Raw genomic sequence first — 19,772 nt, forward strand, 5'->3', positions numbered from 1 at the left:
TGACCGCAGCATTAGGTTAGTACTAGTAGGACTATATTTCCGATGATTCTTTGGCACGGAAGCAGGAAGTAGTTGTAGTTCTGATATAACGAAAACACGGCTGCTCATAATTTAGGCTACGTTCAGACTTCAGGCAAATGCAACCCAGATCGGAATTTTTTTCCCCAAATGCGACCTGTATCTGATTTTTTTTTATGTCTGAATGGCTCAATTCCGATTTTTTCATATCCGACCTGGGTCACTTTCTTATGTGGTCCTAGATCGGATTCATATCTGAATTTTTGCAATGCGACCGTAGTCTGAACGGCCAGGTCGCATCTATCCGACCTCGACGTCATCAAAAGTCAAATATGCGCTTCACGCGGGTGGGTGCATTAAGCTTGATTTATGCTTGACCCATCCGCGAGGTCCGCACGGCTCGGGAGACGTACGCGAATCGGCAAAGTTGTTTCGAGTAACAATTGTGACTTTATATTTGACCTAAATTTAATCTCACTTGAAACATGAAGTATAAAGATGACATTAGCGGTGGTGATATTAGTAATTTAGCCACGCAGACGGTTCATTTATTACGCGGGGCAATGACGTGATGTCATCGCTAGGGAGGGGGGAAAAAAAGGACAGTCTCCGTGAGGTGAGGCACTCGAACGGGCGCGCCTTATTTTCACCAAATATTATTTCTACCCCTTCCCGTATCACTCCTCTGTTGAGATGGTAAAAATATGAGCCCCGACAATAGACTTAAAAAAGTCCTTGGCCCTGACAAGCTGGACTATACATATTTACTTCCGCAAACACAGCGTTGTGAGTGACGTTGTATCTTCTTCTGCGCATGCGGGTCACTTTGGGGACACATTATATCCACACAGCAGACAGAATGAGGTCGCAATTAATAATGTGAACGCTTACCCCCCCAAAAAAACCGATTTCACCCAAAAAATACCTGCAGTGTGAACGGAAACATGAACGTGAAAGTAAATTGGAAGGAATTTGAATAAAAGACAACAAACTGAAAACCCGACATTGTTACATAAGTCGCACCGGACTATAAAGAACATTTTCTCAAAAATCCTTACGGTACAAAAAAAATGGAACGGTGAGAAAGCCTCAGACCCAAATAATCGACTGCTTTTGAGAGAAGCTGTAGACAACACTTTTCTATTAGCTGTATATAGCACAGCCATGAGCCATGTGTTCCTTGTCAGAAGCTCCTCCGTCCTCTCTTTTCACTAAGTTCCAGTCTAAACAAACTCTTCCCATACGTCCTGACACCATGGCACAAATCTGCCTCTTGGAAACACTTATCGTGGATCAAGCAAGTAAAATTGTTTGGATGACGATCTCCACGCAATAAACACAATCCAGCTGGATCTGGCGTGCCGTTTGCTGAATGATCATACCACATTGCAATGGTAGAAACGAGCATTCCCAGCAATGTGAAATAAACACTAATTCCTGCGTTAGTGCTTTTGGATCAAGGACGTGCTTTTGCCAATCACACAATATCACTCCTCATCCATATGGAGGGGAAAAGACTTTTTCTCAGAGATAACGCTCTGAAGGCGACTTAGGACTTTGATTGCATTTATCCAGCGAGTCGACAGGCAGGATGTTGTCGGTGACAGTGACAGCTATTTGAAGTGGGAAGTCATTAGTTAATGGAGGGGCTGGCAAGAGAGGGAACCCTGACCTCGAAGAATCCGCCTCTCTCTTCGCCGCCTTCATACGCTCGCCGAAAGATTCCAATCAAAAAGGAGCGAACGGGGAGGCGGGCCGGGGGTCCCACCGCACGCTGTCAAACTCACAGTCTGACTGAGCCATGCATATCCCATGATCCACTTCACAGAGCGTCTTCACTTCAGTGAGCATGTCCATCATGTTAATGCATTCGCCTAATTACCGCTATGTTTTCCTCCTGCCTTCATTTGAAGACTGAAAGGCTACTTTGAGGGCGTTCAACTATAAATTGCATGGAAACTGAGCTTTTAAACCAGCAAGTAGTCATTTTTACATGAGAACAAACTCAAAATCATTGTAATGATTGGTCACGTGGTCGCCAAAATAAATGAATAATAGAAATAATAGAAATAGAAAGGTAGGGTTTCTATGCCCTAGATATGGTGAGTGCGACTCTCTCCTTCGTGTTCTGAGCAGGTTGTAGCACATTAACTAACCGGCAACACCTGGCCCGTGTTCCTGTTTGATTTATAAGCCTCTCCTCGGGGGCTCATTGACGAGTGGGGAGCAGTCAGCCAGGCACATGGCAGCAGCACAGCAGTTTGGTCAGCAGCCTCCCTACACAGCACCAGGTGTTAAATGTACTATTCCACAGTCATCCATCCATCTATTCAACATTCACACTCACATTCACACCTATGGGCAGATATCCAGTTAACTAAAGATGAGAGATACGCTGCAGTTGTCTGAATGTGAAAATGTAGAGGAATTTAACATTGTGTAAGGAATTTGGCATTAAAATTCAATGAAGACAAACAATAAACAATATTGTGTATAATGTTTTGACTTACTTTTTTTCCCCAGTCCATGCACTATTACAATTATCATTTTGGGATTTAAAGTTTACAATGTTGGATATTATGTTATATACATACAGACGCTCCCCTACTTACGAACATTCGAGTTACGAACAACGGTACATACGAACATTTCTGCGCGTACAGTATGTCGAAAAATGTTCGGAAAGAAATGCTGTAAGTTAGATTTTGTATTGCGCGTAGTGCTTCTTTCCGCCGCTAATACCGACGATTGGCGCTGTGAGAGCTCATTGGAGGCTGAGCAACGTGGCGAGGAGGAGGAGGAAGAAACGCCGGTCGTCCCCATGAAGCAGGAAATAACTTTTGAAGCCGATTCCAGCGACGACGAAGAATCTCTCATGATATAAAATCCTCCTCTTCCTCCTCCTCCATCATCTCCTTAAGCATCGAGTACATCTTCCAAAAGTAAGTTAAACTTCATTTTATTTATCTTATTACGTACATGTACATACTGTGTGTGTGTGTCTCGCTCTCTCTCTCTAACATACGTAGTACAGTACAGTACTGTATGTATTCTCTCCATTTTATTAAGTTTTTTTCAGTACAAACCAATGCAGGTTACTTGTACAAGCCTTAAACATACTTATATAAACCTTCAATATACTTATATAGGCTTTAAACATAAATTATAATACAAAATATAGCACTGAAGCAATTTACGAACAAATTCACCTTACGAACGATCGTCCGGAACGTAACTCGTTCGTAAGGTGGGGAGCGTCTGTATAGATAATGCAACGTTCTGGTTATATGGTAATATGGTAAAAAAAATCCTGTAAGGCTAACATCTTAGGGGGAACCTGTAAACAGAGGTGAGCACCCGTTTTGTTGACGAATAACGAATGACGGGAATCTTCGAAAAATCGGGAAAAAATGGAATTGAATTGAAAACTTGATTACCTCGCCTTGCCGCTGTCAATTCTGCAAATAATTTATGAGAAGAAGAAGAAGAAAGTCTCCTTCCGAAGTTTAAATGCAAGAAATCTATTTTCGAGCTGGTTGCGTCACTTAATAAAGTTTATTTGAAAAACTTTATTTCAATACTCATCAGTTCATCACGATAATAATGATGACGGAGTGAAGGACTGAGGAACCGGCTAATTTTACTGACGGTCCTGAAATAGCGGCTGTAAATTAGCAATGACACAAACATGGTTAAGATAACGATGATGGATTGACGATTCTAGTTTGGTTCGGCTTGAAATATTGATGGATTGACCGTGACGGTCGGGTGTTCCGGCCGTTGACAAATGACGGGCCATCAAAATGTATTGATGTGCCCACCTCTGTCTGTTACCATGGAAACTCTTTATTGCTACTTTTGATTGGGCGCAACTTATTTAATATTAAGCTCTCACTTGATTTTGTGACTTTGGTTGAAAAGCGTATTCTTCCCGTCGCAAAAGAGACTAAAAATAAGAAATAAACATGAGGCATCTTTCTTGACCTAAAGTGCATTCATAGCAAGAAGGTTGACTTTCCTTGCAGCTCATTACTGTACTGCAGAGTTGTGGCTTGACCTTCATTGCTGCCATGAGCCACATTTTCATCCAACAAATGGCAATGTCCAATTAGTTTAAGAATAGCATTTATTCCTCTCTCTTGCCGAACCTAAAAACAGGTCTACCATCCAATAACCTTTAGAGTACAGAGGCTGTGACTTTGCTTTCACCTCAATAAAGCGCTCTGTGATTGAATCAAGTGGCTGAGGTCAATAGGACATATGTTCATTTCCCGGGGTCCTCTAGGGTCCCTGTAGGCAGAAAAAAATGTGCTGAGTGTCTTCTGTGACATTTATAGGATAGGAACTGAGTTATATGTCTTTTCCCCCCTTTACTCATTCAATTCCAGTTTGAGAGAGGGTTCCTTCAGTGTGTACGTGTGTTTTTGTGTACTTTCAAGCCCGTGGTCATGCTTCAGGCACGGGCACATTCCACATCTGTCATTGGCTCTACCACGTCACCTCAATTTTCTGCAAACAAGTTTCACTTTCTATGCCTTGAAGGAAAGACAACACTTCACCCTCTCGCTCGTCTGATTCTGTCTTCTGTCGCTCCTTTCCCGCGCTCGTTGTTTTACATCTGTCAGAATCGTACCGCCGCCTTTTGTCAGCCGTCATCCCCGGTTGTCAGAGGGACTACATTTCAAAAGGGGAAATTCAATTTGACTGTGTTTACTGTGTATAAGCACAGATTGGTTTACTTTAGTATTGTATAGAGCCATTTTCAAGCAAAAATAGAAGTTTGCAATGATTAACAACTCTTTCACTGCCACTGACGTTAAAAGACGTCAAGTAAAAACCTACGGAGGGCTGCCAATGACGTTAAAAGACGTCATCCAATTATTATTTTTTTGAAACGGGTGGAGGAAAGCCTTCCCCAGCTGTGTTGAAAGTTTCAAGCAGGTCTAGTGAGCCTAATGACTATTTTTGGCCCCTAGATGGCAGCAATGACTCTCTTTTGACAAGATTGGGTAGGCGTCAGCGGAAGACGTGAGGCGGGGCTAGAGTGTTGAGGGGGACAATGGCGGAAGAAGCCATAATGGCGACCGATTTGCAAGCAGCTCACGGTCGAGCCGTTTTTTTCAAAGACGAAAAGCATCGACCAACGCTATAAAGAGCACATTGATGACGACGATGATCATCATCGATGATGATGATGGTGACTCCGAGGTTGACGGCGAAGTTGGAAGCGTTGACGCGGCGGCTATGACAACGTCATAAAAGGTTCAGGGACTAGCGATGCCAACACCGGAAAACGCGGAGCACAACCGAGCACGCTCAGGTGGACGTTCAATCGGACGACGAAGAGTGCCCCGAGTCCAATGCATATTCATCGGAGGAGTGTGTACAGTCTGCTACTTGCTATTCCCCGGAAAAAAAGGCCGTCTGCACGCGAAACGGACAATGGAAAGTGAAAGTAATCTGTTGTCCAAATCCGGCTGCGTCTCCTTGCACGCAGGAGAGCGTTACAAAAAGAAAAACTGTATTTGAAACATCCACATAATTGTAAATAGTACCACAGTTGCACACATTTGTAAATAGTTTGCGAAACTGTTTTGTCAAATTGTTACACTGTTGAATGGAAATAAACGTATTTTGCAAACTAAAAACACTTTTTCATTGTTGGTGGTGGTGTATTACAGAAGTAAAGCACTATTTAGGTGTTTGTGGCATCATTCATGGACAAAAAGAAGTGTACAATTCACTAGAGTGCATGAAATAACATTGTTTCACAAAAAGCTCTTTTTCTCCGCTTTTTGTTTCAAAACAGAGCATTTCGGTGAAAGTAACCATTTTCTATTGTTGATTACTGAAGAACGGAATAAGGTAGAAACAAACTTTTTTTTCTGATGAAAGATGAGAGTCCAATCTTTCATTTGGTAGTATGTGTGTTTCCATAGTCCAAACACATCATTTTCTGTGGACCTTGAAAGATCAGTCAAAATGCTTAAATCGGCTGGCACTGGCGACATCCCGTTTCTGAAAACGTCTGGCAGTCAAAGAGTTAAGGCTGTAACAACTTACACTGCCATAACTAAATGACAAATGATTGGACAAGATGTCTATTGACAGTGGACACGGCGGGGTCAGTTCCTACTTTAATTCCCCACGGATTCACCCTCTCCTCTTAAAACTCCTTAACTCGGCAGAATTTACTAAAAGGTGTTTGTGCTGCCCAGTCCCATGGTGACCCCTGAATCTGTACGACCTCAACGGGCTCAGACAAGGAGACATAACTCATCCAGGCAGCTTCAACAAGTCCTCCTTGTGTTCTAGCTCAGCCTTAGAAGCTAGCAGTAAATTTAGTGAACTCCATACGTAATGAACTCTCACCCTTGGGGGCTTTGCTTCTCTGGGTTGGAGTGCTGATCGAGCATTATCCTGATACCGTTTGACCCTCTCTTTCATTATAATTCAAAAGGGGAAACTGATACAAGACCGGTATTATTATTCTCAAACCTTAGTGAAATATTTGCCCTGGAGACAAAGCGTGATTAGAGCTGTGTGAGCTGACACAGCTGAGAAGATCAGGGGGATAGACAGTACAGAATGAGATGCTTTCAAGCATGCGAGGGCTGTGAGTGTTAAATCTCATCACCGTTCATTGCATTCTTTGCTTTAGTTTTTTTCTAAAGTGAGTCCAGAGTTGAAACACCATCTGGCTTTTTCCTTTCCTATGGTCGTAAGAGATTTTGCCCTTTGCCTGCTTGCTGCTCTGCAGACTTCATTCCATCACTGCTGCTAATGTGTGCATTCATATTCACACACACAAACACATTTGGTTGGCAGATTCCTGCCTGTGACATACAGCAGGGAAAAGCTGTTTAGGAAGAAACAGCACACACACTTGACTCTGCAAGTCGACACTGTCACCTGTTAGGAACACACGCAGGGATTGTTAAAACCTGCAGACTAAAGCTGATACACAGCTGCTGCGTGACTGACAGGTGTGTTGCACAGCCACCTCCCGGGTCTTTCCATCTACAAAGTCACCTTCAGAGCATGTGTCGTTCACACAGGTACGCTCTAAAAACAGTTGGGATAAAAATAGCCCGAAATGGGTCAAACAAGGACTGACTCAACATTTGGGGTTATTATACCACAAAACAACCCAATTGTTTTGCAGAAAACGCCCCAATTAGTTTTTTTGGTTTTTGTTTTGTACAAAACAACACATTTTGGGGGGTTGTTTTTGTGGGTTATTAATTTGACCCAACTTTTTGAGTTAAATGAATAAACCAAAAAGTTGGATCGGTTGGACTATTCATTTTCTGTGTGTGTGTGTGTGTGTGTGTGTGTGTGTGTGTGTGTGTGTGTACATGCTACAGTTTAATAACAACAACAACATTAACAATTAAAAATATAATAATAATAACAATAATAATAATAATAGTTTTTTTTTTTTTTTCATTTGACCCATTTTCTTTTGGGTTAAATGAATAAACTAAAAAGTTGAGTCCGTCCCTTTTTGACCGCGTTATTATCATTTACTATATTTTTTTTTTACCCAACTGTTTTGAGAGTGCAGAAAAATTTAAAGCCAGCATTAAGATTTCAAAATTGTATTTTATATTGTGTTCTATATTAAGATCAATTGTTAAAGTCTGAAGCAGGTGAAATAAATGAATAATTATTTTTTTATATGAAACAAGACTCTTAAAACTACTATCTCAAAATCAAAAAAATTGGGTCAAAAATGGAACAGACCAGCTAGTTGGGTCAATTTGACCCAACTTTTGAGTTGTTTTATTATTATTATTATTAATAATAATAATAATAATAATAGTAGTAGTTGTATGGGGAAAAAATGGTTATTTTGTACAAAACTACCCAGAAAGTTGGGTCAAATCGACCCAAGTATCGGGTCGGTCCAGTTTTTCAACGAGTGGAGGACATAACAATCCAGAAGTGTGTGTGCGTTGCACATCCTTCATCCATGATCCTAAGACCAATACCCTGTACAAAAAGACAACATCTAAACTTACTGGCTACTTCCAGCGATGCATTGTGACTGACTGCCTGGCCCAGATAGTTGCGGGCCACGCACACGTAGCTGCCGTCGTCAGGCTTGCTCCTCCGCCCGTGCACAATACGTAGGAAGAAGAGCGAGCCGCTAGGCAAGAGCATGCGGTGCGAGCGAGGGTTGTCCCGGTCGGTCTCAACGCGCTCCCCATCCTTGTACCATTCTACCGTTGGTGGTGGACGGCCCTCTGCCTTGCAGTTGAGGGTGGCAGGTTCGCCCTTGGACACAATCAGGTCAGAGGGGTGCTCAACGATGCGGGGAGGGGAGTCCTCCTGGCGAAGACGAGACCCTAGAGGGAAGACCACAACTCAGTTAAGCGGCACACGAGTCCCAGATAGGATGAAGTAGTAAAACGATCCTCTCCAAAAATTTGCATGTGCTAATGAAAACTGCAGCTGCTCTGGAAGAATTAGACAAGGCGTATTATTATTGTTGTGCAAGTATTAACAATAATCTAGTTTGACAACATAATTACCACACAATAATCTATGTCGCTCATGAGGTGTTTTCCTTTGGTTTCAGATGATGGCGCCCACAAGGCGTTCATTGTAAATGAGTAAACAATGCTGATGTGAAATCCTCAGGCTGCATTTCAATGTCTGGGGTTGAATAAATAGCGGTTATTTTTTTTCTGGTTGCAATGAAACAAAATTACTGAGGTTGTTGCTGATTTTGTTGATTTTTTTCCTTCTTCTTCTTCAGTGTGCCAGGCAATTTGTAAGTCTGCTTATCTTCATCACCCAACCAATGAACACAAAGAATAAGCAGTATAGGAAATTGATGGATGGTTTTCAGTCACCAAAGCAAGCATGATCATTAAATCAGTCTGACTAGTTCACCGGAACTATGAACCGTAAAATAACCTTTCATCCTTCACAGAGACACTGTTAAGATGTCAACCCTGCTGCTCTTCTCTAGGAACACCAAATGGCATTGAGTTCCTGTGAGGCAGAACCTCCCTAATGAGGATCACCTTCATCTGCCCTGCGTGTCTTCACAACTCTTTGACATCTACAGTTCAGCCACCCATCCTCCAACAATGCCAAAAACACAAACCGAACGCTCTTCCTCAAAGAATTATCGAGATGTGTTATGATTGTGAATCTTGAAGATGATGTGTTTCAAGGGCACAAAACAACCCAAAAATGGGGTTGATTTGTGAGTTATTCATTTAATTAGACCCAAATGTTGGGCTTAAATAACTAAAAAAGTTGGGTAGGTCCATTCTTGACCCAATTTGGGTTATTTTTGACCCAACTGTTTTTAGACTGTACGTAAATTGAATTTCCCCTTTCGAAATTATAATGAATATATAAATAAATAATTTGTCCACACCAGCTACAGATACTATTCAGTCAGTTAATTTAGAGCAAAATGCACGGCGCACTCTTGACTTATCACCTGCCAGGGACAGTGTTGGTGCTTAGGCTAAATTTACACAACATCGGGCAAGTGATTTTTTTTCTTCTTCTAAATGGCCTAGTTCCAATGTGGGTCATGCTAGTGTTACAAAAATAAAATAAAATAAAAAATGGCATTGGATAGGCTCTGATCGGAAAACAAATGTGGATATAAAGCTGATAAGAATTTAGTGTCTGCCAATGGAACTGCAAAACACTTCGAACACATCGAAATACACCGTTCAATCCTGTGTTACTGTTTATGTGAACAAAAGCATGGTCTTATTTTTTTTAATCTTGTTCATGCTGTGCATGTTGATTACGGTGATTATGACATGAAAACCAAACCTATTCAGACATAGGTACGAGGGCTGGGTATAGCCAACAACATCATGATACAATGCGTTTTCCAATACAGGAGTCACAATAGGATACTTATCACGATCACGATACATGATCTTCGAGGTATACATATCCCAATATTTTACATTTATACATTTTTGTTAAAAATTGTCTAACGTATACCCAAATGATATTTTTTTTTATTATGTTGGATGGTATTGTTTTTCTTCTTATAGTGTAAGCAGCGCTTCCAGTATGTGCACTGCATAGCTGGGAGCAGTTTCACCTCACGTACAATATATTTTGAGAGCGAAGACGGAAGCCCTAGAGAACCCACAAAAGCACGGGGCGAAGATACAGACTCCATACCAAAAAGCCCAGAGCAGGCAATGAACCGGAATCAATCTTGCTGTGAGGTACATGTAAATGATTTCCTCCATTAAGATGAATGTTTGCTTTGTTTCGTACATAACAGTTCATTATTTACTGTCAGGTCTGGTAAACCGAGCTGGAAGGATGCATAGTAATGTCAATGCATTAATCAAAACTTTTGAAAATTTAATCTTAAACCATGAAGTATGAATTAGTTTATCATTATAATGAAAATGTGGCTCAGATGAAGCTGACAAAAATAATACAGAATAAAATGTTTCCTTTCAAATGGGAGAAGCCAAACCAAATTAGGTTCCCCTGGCAATGTATCACCTGTTACATTTGCTACCCCCATAGCCCCCCTTTCCCCCTGCACTGCTCTAACAAAGGAATAAACAAGTCTACCACTGTGGTCTCTAGTCCCTGTTTACGGCATACATGCTTTTTCTCTTGTCCTTAATTGTACTGGGCTGCTGCCTGTGGGTCTTAGCAGCTCCCTAAGCTCTCTGGCTGCACAGACAGGCAATATCAGCCCGCCACAAGTGGGGCCTCACAAGATCAGGCCTTATCTGTAAAGGGCCAGCAGCCAGAGGCAAAATCAGTATGCAAAAACATGCACACAGATGCAAAATTGAGTATGTACATACAACAAAGGTCATTTGTAGCACCTGTGCCCCTACAAAATACATTAAATAGTTTATTTTCCGGCCAGTCATGCCTGAGGCAACAATGTTGGCTTGAAGTTCCGGGGACAGATAAGAAAAGAAGAGTAACTTTTGATGCATCACATTTTTTGAATACTCCGGTTTGTGGGGAGGACGCTAAATTAGCTGATAGAGGGTGGAGGTAGGCTCTAAAAAAACAACACCACCAGAGCACTGAGATCATGGTAATAACATGGGGACGAATTTTAATGTAATTTTCTACCATGTTGGTGGTCTCAGATGGACCCCACCCCAGAGAATAACACCGCATATATTTATACGGTATAGAAGAAGAGTATGATGACTGCATCCAAGCCAAAGTGAAGTTATTGCGTTGAGGTCACAAAAGCTGTCAGCTCAGAATGAAGAATCCCACAAGGCCTAACCCTTCAGACATGGTGTCTGACATGGATGCGTGCAATACCCCCAAAATAACCTTGTCGACTAAGTGTTTTACAGCTGGTGGTTTTCAGAGAGGAGAGCTCTAAAAAAAAAAATGCTGGAGACTTAAAACCTTACAGATCAGAAAATATATTCAGCAGAGCCCCAGTTGTGGGAATGATAAATCCCCACCTGGGGCAGAATGGGATTATTACCTGAACTCGAGTACCACCCTGAAGGAGTTCAAACCAGGCAGCCCAATATACCCAGGGAGTTTTTCCAAGATTCTTAGGAAATCGCAATAAATGCAACAGCCATATCTTGTAAAGAACATACTGTACGCTTTTGCCTGAGGAGAAGTAATTTCATTGTTTTTTGTTGTTTTTTGGGGGGGACTAAATGAGATGAAAGCTAGATTTAAAAAAAACAGAATGTTCAACAGCAACACTTAGATTTTTATGTTCTAGCAAGTCAAGATGTTTATTTTGTCTCATCCCCATGGTGATAAAAAAAAGGCAATAAATACACTTTTGTTGATTGAAAAAAATGTTGACTTTGTTCAGTTAAGCTTTAGTTTTGTGTCATATTAAGTCATGTCTTTGTGTGTACGTTATTCGTGTCTCTTCTACTCGTTAGCTTTTCATATCCACCTGTTCTCGTCCACCCTGTTCCGTGTCAAACGCTCTCTCGAACCACGTCTTGCCCAGGTGTTCCTCGTTTTCTCGTTAGTTTGTTTGTATTTAGGCCCTGTTCACACTGAAGAATCTTGTAGACACAGAAACGTGCCTGTTTCCAAAAGAAGACGCTGAGGACGTTTAACGGCTGTAATGTATATGCCAAGTCTGGAGTGGCGCTGTAGCGCAGCCACAGGCAGCTAACAGAAAGCATAGAAGAAGAATCAAGCAACAAGACAAACCACTGATCTGACTGACTTTTGAAGCCGCGGGACCACCATATTACTCCTCCCCAAAAATATTTCTCGGCATACTCTTGCAACAAAAGTGTATATACGTTATCATGTATTTGCTAAAATGCTTTTAAATGAACTGTTCTTGTCTCGAGCCTGTAACTGTGTTTATGATGAGTCACGCAGTCTGGGGCTCAGATCGAAAGAAGAACTACGCCCAAAAATAAGGATGCTGATGGAACTTTCGGGGTGTTTGTAGCAGCTGGCAAGATCACATGCTTACACGCATACACTCCCACCCAAGCAGACAAATGTGTTATAATAATGCAGCATTGCACCATTGCATATTCCCCACCCTTTAAAGGTGCAACATTTTTTTTTGTAACCTAGAGTACACCTAACTAAATAAATAGAGAGGGAAACAAGAGATTCGACACGGGTTTTGGGAGCTTGTGACGACTCTCTGCTCTCCTTGCAAGTTACGGAAGAAGTTTTGTCTTCCAGTCCTTGTGTCTGTGTAACTTTAAATGTTCTAGGTTGAATGAACCTGACACATACGATTCTAGACCTTTACAGTATTGAAATATATATATATATATATATATATATATATCATCCCTAGTGTTGTTTTCCTTAATACAAAACAACAACAAACAACATCTGGGCCTCTTCACTGTCTACTTTCTTCACCGGAAGTCTGACTTTTAGCTCTGCCTGAGTAAACACCAATGACATAAACAGAGACTGCACTTTCCATTGTACTTTTAATGGAGTGAGGAGAAGCATGTCGGGTTTGCCGCTGGACTCCTGGCAGTAGTGAACAGCGGGAGGTTAGCGGTTAACACCCCCTGCATCTTGTTTGTCCATAATGGCAAAGGAATTGGAAGGTACTGTGTATTGTATGTACCAAACGTTCTTGATGGATTTATTCTGTTCTTTAAGTATCCTGTTGACCTAGTTGGCTCCGATTTTTATCACGTACCAGCAGTGTTCTCGACTGATTCTGCCCTGGGGACTTAATTGCATGTTACCTTCCCACTGAACATTTAACAGATGGCAACATAAGTATTTTATTCCTTCCTCTTTTCCCTGGTAATAATTTTTGCATTAACAAGAAGAATCAGTGTTGTGCATCTGTGTTTATGTTTACGTTTTGGGTCGTTACTCAAAAAGACACAATTGGTGTTTTTAAACATTTCATTTGTTGACCATAGAAATGTATACATATTGGCAGTAATTCCCTTTTTGGCTGTTGTTCAATCTGCAGTATGCCCATCTTGCATATTATTTGTGGTAGCACATTTCCCTCGGTTTGCTTTCCTCTCAACATCTGGCTTTGCAGTACAGTAATGGGAGTTGTTATCATGTCCATGACCTTGACTTTCATCTCCGGGGACATTTTTATTGGCCATTGTGCTGTTAGAAGTCTGCATGCCAGGGGGAGAGAAATATTGATAAAGCAAGATTAAAAAGCCCCTTCCATGACTGCAATTTTGGGAGGATCAAATGTTGTGGAAAAGCCCACCTGCAGTCTGTGTCTTCCCGGCCACACTGACACAGAAACACATTCCTTCCCTTGGATATTTGTGAATGACAGTGTTTAATTGTTCCACTTAATTGCAGTTTATACAACCTGGGAAAGAATTTCTGGAATGTATTGGCTTCCCCTTCTTTTTCTTCACAAATTAAAGGGTGACTGTCTCCAAGGTTTGACTAAAGCAAAAATTTCCTGTTAGTGCAATATGTGTTTATTTTACCCTTTTGTTGAACAGTGGGGAAATGCATTTATTAATGTTCATCACAGCACAGGGCATGACTGTTAAATAGAGACTTACTCTGCCCAAAGGCAAGAAAATCTGCCTGGCAGCGTCTCTCAGGATCAATATACATCACTTGTTTATTCAACACTGAAGCCCAAGTGTAAAAACATGTTAAGATTTTCCAAAGGATTTGGTGTTGGACATGATCGGGAGAAGCAGAGCCGGTCCAAGTGCCCTCTGGCTGTGGATTTATCCTTATTAAGCTTTACAGTGGTTTCAGTCTCCTTGACAGAATCCCTGGCGTAATCTTAAAAGTCTCACTGTATCATATGTCACTCAAACAATATTTTGAGTTCACATCTGCAGTAGTGTGATTTTATTTTTAACTCAACATTATAGCCGCCGCACATGCATTTAGAAGTCGTAACTCTGTCTGCTGCATTTATAATTTTTCTTGGTTGTTCAGCAGACACGCATTCCTGCTGCAACCAACATGGAGGGTGTACTGTGGAGTTTTTTTTTTTTTTGCCTCAGAAATATTTCACTATGGTTTCAACATGATTTGAAAATGAGGTTAAGGAATATTATTTAGAAAAATTCAAATAATTTTTTTTTTATATTATTTATTATTTACTTATAATATTTTTTATTAATATTTTGTTGACATACTGGACAATTTTACATGTGAAAATAGTAGGAACGGGCGAGTACCGATACTCATAATTCTTCTTCTTCTTCTTCTTATTATTATTATTATTATATAAAAGGTATCGGTACTCGCTATAGAAGCTGACATCAGTATTAACCGCCCCCTTGTAGCCAAAGAATAGACAAATGCGATTAATTTCATGCTATTTTAAGGAAATAGGCCTATAGCATCTGTCAAGGAGTTGTGGCGATTGTGTGAGGCAAAAGGTGGACCCAAATACAGGGACGCAGGGGTACAGTTATCTCCAAAAAGTATTTAAAGAAGGGAAAAAAAGTAAACATTAGGAAAAGTCAACATACTAAATTCACAAAGTCTTCTATTTTTCCTTTCGGTTTGTCGCCACAGAGAATCAGTTGCCTCCATCATTTTACCCATCTGACACTAGCTACTATAAATCTTATGGATTCTGCAGCATATTAGTCACAAAGTTTGACAAAAGACCAGTTGATAAGAATCATCCAAGGGCGGGGTTGTTCCAGACTGGTGCCAAATGCAAATTTGTGGAAACAAGAGTCATTTAATAAAGTGAATGATGCGATTTGACCACCTGGAGTGTGTGCGTTTGTGTCATCTCCCCATCCTCACCATTTAAATAAGATTATTTCTTAACTAATCCAATTAATACATACTGCATATTTTTTTATTAGATTTTAAATGGTGTCATTGTGTGACGTGTGTGAACATCTGGATGACCTCGATTCATTTTTTTTTTTTACTTAATTAAGCCTCTGGTAGAAGCAGCCCAGATGTGAGCTAAATGTTATTTTGACCAAAACTCGGCTCAGTATAGTAATCAACTCGCTAGCCCATCCGGCTAGCTAACGTCAATGTTAGCCAGTCCAACAACCACCACCTTTAAAAAAAAAAAAGCCCCAGACCTAGCGCCACTAGGTTTCATTGTTTGTTTTACAACAAAAATATTTTTCATTGATCTATGCTTTTAATAGTTCTGGAGAGCAAGTAACATTTTTAACAGACAGCAGGGGAAAGAGGCTGAATTAGTAGATGCATTCCAGTGGTGGTTGAGTCCCTTCAGCTCTTAAATTTGCCATGCGCTCTACCATTTATGTTTAGCTTGTCACGATCCTATACCAACCACCGACACTTACGGCAAAAAAATAAAAAATCTGACATACAATAAGTCTTCCTTGCCAGTAGTTGGTGCTACACTGTGACCTTTTGTCACATCAGTGAATTATGTTGATTGAAATTTTATGTATCATAAAAAAAGTGCTAGTGGTATCGGTACTTGATATCGGTATCTATGAATACTTGTACTGGTTCCAGTCTGGAAAAAAAAGTGGTATTGAACATGCCTAGTATTTTTGTTGCTTGCTTCCCGGAATTGTGCTAGCTCTTGTGGCGTTTGTTTGGTTTTCTTCAAGTGTACTTCTAGAGATGCTTCAAATGTTAAGCACTTTGAGAAAATGTCTGTTGTGCTATAAAAAACAAAATGTAACTGGACGATACTGATGATGCATCATCGAGATCACAAAAACGTTGAATGTTGGAAGATATTCTGCCACCATGACTCAGTCGGTCCTTCCGCCAAGAACTTCATTTTTAAAAGGCACACAGAATGGGGAAAAAATTCTACCCTGCACAACCTCCTTATTACCTGTTGGAAAAAAAGAAGCAATGCTGCCACAGCAATAAAGTAGAGCAGCAGAAACTGATGTCAGAGTTCAGCAAGGAAGCGAAATGGCTGCTGGAAGTCCATCATATCCTGACCTTTTTCCCCCGCAACAAACCTGCTTGTGTCAATCAACTCCACTGAGCAAATACAAGTAGTCTTCAAAATGTGGACTTGACAAATTGCTTTTCACTGCCCCGTATGCTGTGATTGAAAAGGTCCTTTTCTCTCTCTCTTTTTGCAGGAAAGACCAGTCATTTCTTCCAATGAAATTTCAAACCATTACTATTAGCGCTCTCAACTTTGTCTGGTAGAGGGTGATAAAATTATATAGTCAGACAGTAATCTGAGAATATATTATGCTTGTGTGCTTAAATGTGTTATATTTGGCTGTGTTAGTTTGGGGAGGGGGTCAGAGGGGGGGATAGCGGTTCTGGAGAATGCAAGACGGTAGTAGCTGACCAAATAGGAATACCAATATATATATATATATATATATATATATATATATATACATATATATATGAATTGCCTCGTACCTGGCAATTCGATCCGTATCACGATTCATAGGTCACGATTCCATTAGATACGATTAATCATGGTACGAATCTATAAGTCGATTATTGCGATTTTTTTTTTTTATTAAAAATTTTGAAAATACTAATCAGCAGTGATAGACAAATAAATTCATGAAACACTTGTGATATTGTTTGACTCCTCTAGATGGCACTCTTGGTTTAAAAGCTAATGTCAAGTAAGACGTTTTGTTGAATATTTCCATAAAAAAATTATGTTTAAAAATCGATTTGGCCACTTATTGAATCGATACGAAAATCGTGCACGGTAATATCGCGATATATCGCCGACATTTTTTTTAACACCCCTAATATATATATATACAGTATATATATATATATATTTAGGGTTAGGATTCTTCATGTGCAATAGAAATGTGAATTATTGTTGTAATCCGTAACAAATAGGAATTCACATGTATAACGGAACGTGTGGTGTTCCACAAGGTTCAGTTCTCTGGCTTATTTTGTTTTCATTGTAACTGCTGCCTCTGGATTTCATATCAAGAAAACATCGGTGGTTGTTTTAAAGTGCTCCTTAAATATAGAGTTGAGTGATGGGATTCAGCGAAGTTGAGCAGTTGCTGTAAACTGCACTGCCTTACTTTTTAATTCAGTTGCATGTTTACAGCCACTAACTTCTTACACTGTTTCATTTGGTGGCTTTGGTTTTGTAGTAATGCAGCATACGAAGTCCAGTCACTTTGTGTTGTCTGCATTCCTAAATGAGACTCTGTTCGTGGCCTTCTGCCAGCGGTTATCACCCTGATGCAGTGATGTGATAAGCAGCCGAAGCACAATGATTATCTAAACTTGCCGAGATTGGCCACATTTCCCATATGGACCCTAAGGGACTCTCGAGTAAGAGGTTGAAAACTTGCTTCCAATTTGAAAATCTTGGCAACAGTTGATGCTGCTCATTTGATTCATTAATATCGCAAATGTAACTGAAGAATTGCGTTGATTAGAAGCTGTAGGCATATTTCATTTTAATTGGCTAGCCAAATGAACAGACGATGGAAAGGGTTTTAAACAACAAAAAACATAAATGACTGCTGGAAGTTTTCGATGATTGGAGGTGAAGCTTTATGTAGTGAGATAAACTACATTATAGGGACTAAAAGTCCAGGAGATTAATGAGTGCCTCGAGTTCCCTTTTTAATCTTTAAAAATCGGTACAAGGGGTAATTAAAATAATTCAAAATAAAACAGCCAGCCACATCTGTCTATCAGAGACAACGCTGCTCATTGAGACATTGACAAAATCTCAGTTCACTTCTTTTCCAATTTATCCTCCCCATTAACCTGAAGCAGTTTATTTCAATCTGTGAAATTTTAATTGCTTGTCTTTCCACTCAACACTACTTAGTTGACTGAACATCAAACGAAAGGCTTTTGGCTAAAAAAAAACATAATTCCGCTTTATGTTCTTTTGATTGAAATGTCTATAAATGAGTCAATGTGAAGTAGTACCTAAAAAATACTGGGCTCTTCAAGTACCACCATCATGACCAAAATCAAAATAGTGTAGCATCCAGTGATGTAAAATGAGTCCTTGATAATACATTATTAACTATTGTACTGGATTTGCATAAAGAGATGGCATTAAATGCAGTGAGTCCAATATGGTGGTCATATTTCATCTTTCCTTTAAATACACAATGCTATGATTTACGAGGGAGCAATTGACCATTAAATTGTAATTACATTAGGAACATTCCACTTTTCTCGTTATTTAATGAAGGTTTAGTTTGGTTGTACCAGAAAATCTCATGAAGGCCAGGAATGTGTGGGTGGGATCTGTTGTAACTATAATGGTGCAACAATGGTGCTATCCGCATTTATTAAAGATCACTCAGCAACTCTTTGAGCACAGACTATTGTCTAGCAAGTCGATATTTGTGTCAAGCCAGAATATAACCCTGCTTAAAATGTACTTCATTCCAAACCAAGATAAATGCAATATCTATTTTGGGTCAGCATTTCAATCAAACAGCATTGTAAAGAGCGCTTTATGCTGATTTATTTATTTTTTTTGCTGAAATGAATAAATAAATAAAAAGAAAACCTGATGTGAGATTTGTCACTTATTATTTAACATGTTAGGGTAAGGCAAGTCCCGATACCAGGTCTTATTTCAAGGTATCGGTACTCGCAACTCTCGTGGAGGCCGTCTTTGAATCAGCAACTAAAAGTTAGAAGAATACAAAATTTAGATTATTTTCATGAAATTTGACGGGAAATAGATATATTTCTGTCAAATGGTCTGTCATTATTTTGTTTTGTTTGTTTGTTTGTTGTTTTTGTAAAATTCTACGTATCAAAAGTACTAGTGGTGTCGGTGACTACTCAAGAGTTGAGTATTCATACTGATTTTGGTCTGAAAAAAGTACTATTGAACATCATATAATATATAAATCGAGTAATTTGTTGCTGTGTAAAGTTAATGTTTGCAAATTTTCCACGTCTGGGTAGATATTTAGAGGTAACTAACATCTAACTTTAGGGTAGATGTTTATTAGTTGAAAACAGCCAACCAGCTTCATGGGATAGATTTTCGGGGGCTTTTTCGTTATTTGATTTAAAAAAAAAAAAGAATAATACACATTTGTAAATCCATAAGCTTCAGTCTTGCCAGTGGGTTGACAGGTGAACTCAAAGCAATGCCATCTAATAATAGATCATCTAATTAAATGCATTAATGTTATTCTCTCTGTGAGAGAAGCTCTTGTGGGGAAAAAGACTCTTTATGCCGCAATCTCGGCGCAGAGGGCTTTGAACGTTGTCAGTAATGACAGACGAATTGAAGGGGAAAGATGAGAAGGATGGAGGAGATGGCAGAGAGATGAGTTGCACGACTCATGTCTTCCCTTTTATAATAGTTATCCATTAGGTTTTTTTTTTTTGCA

The 19,772-nt window shown here is 39.9% G+C and overlaps 1 protein-coding gene across 10 annotated transcripts in view; it reads right to left on the reverse strand.

Moving 5' to 3' along the window:
• LOC144036205 (roundabout homolog 1-like) overlaps positions 1-19,772 on the reverse strand; it is a 117,278-nt gene that overhangs the window by 49,604 nt on the left and 47,902 nt on the right. For all 10 annotated transcript variants that reach the window (XM_077546655.1, XM_077546649.1, XM_077546650.1 and 7 more), the window contains one exon: positions 8,043-8,369. In XM_077546655.1, the coding sequence (XP_077402781.1) occupies positions 8,043-8,184 (142 nt within the window). In that variant the 5' untranslated portion in view covers positions 8,185-8,369. The remainder of the gene's footprint in view (positions 1-8,042; positions 8,370-19,772) is intronic.

This window comes from Vanacampus margaritifer, chromosome 16 (assembly GCF_051991255.1).
Source record: "Vanacampus margaritifer isolate UIUO_Vmar chromosome 16, RoL_Vmar_1.0, whole genome shotgun sequence".
Taxonomy (NCBI): domain Eukaryota; kingdom Metazoa; phylum Chordata; class Actinopteri; order Syngnathiformes; family Syngnathidae; genus Vanacampus; species Vanacampus margaritifer.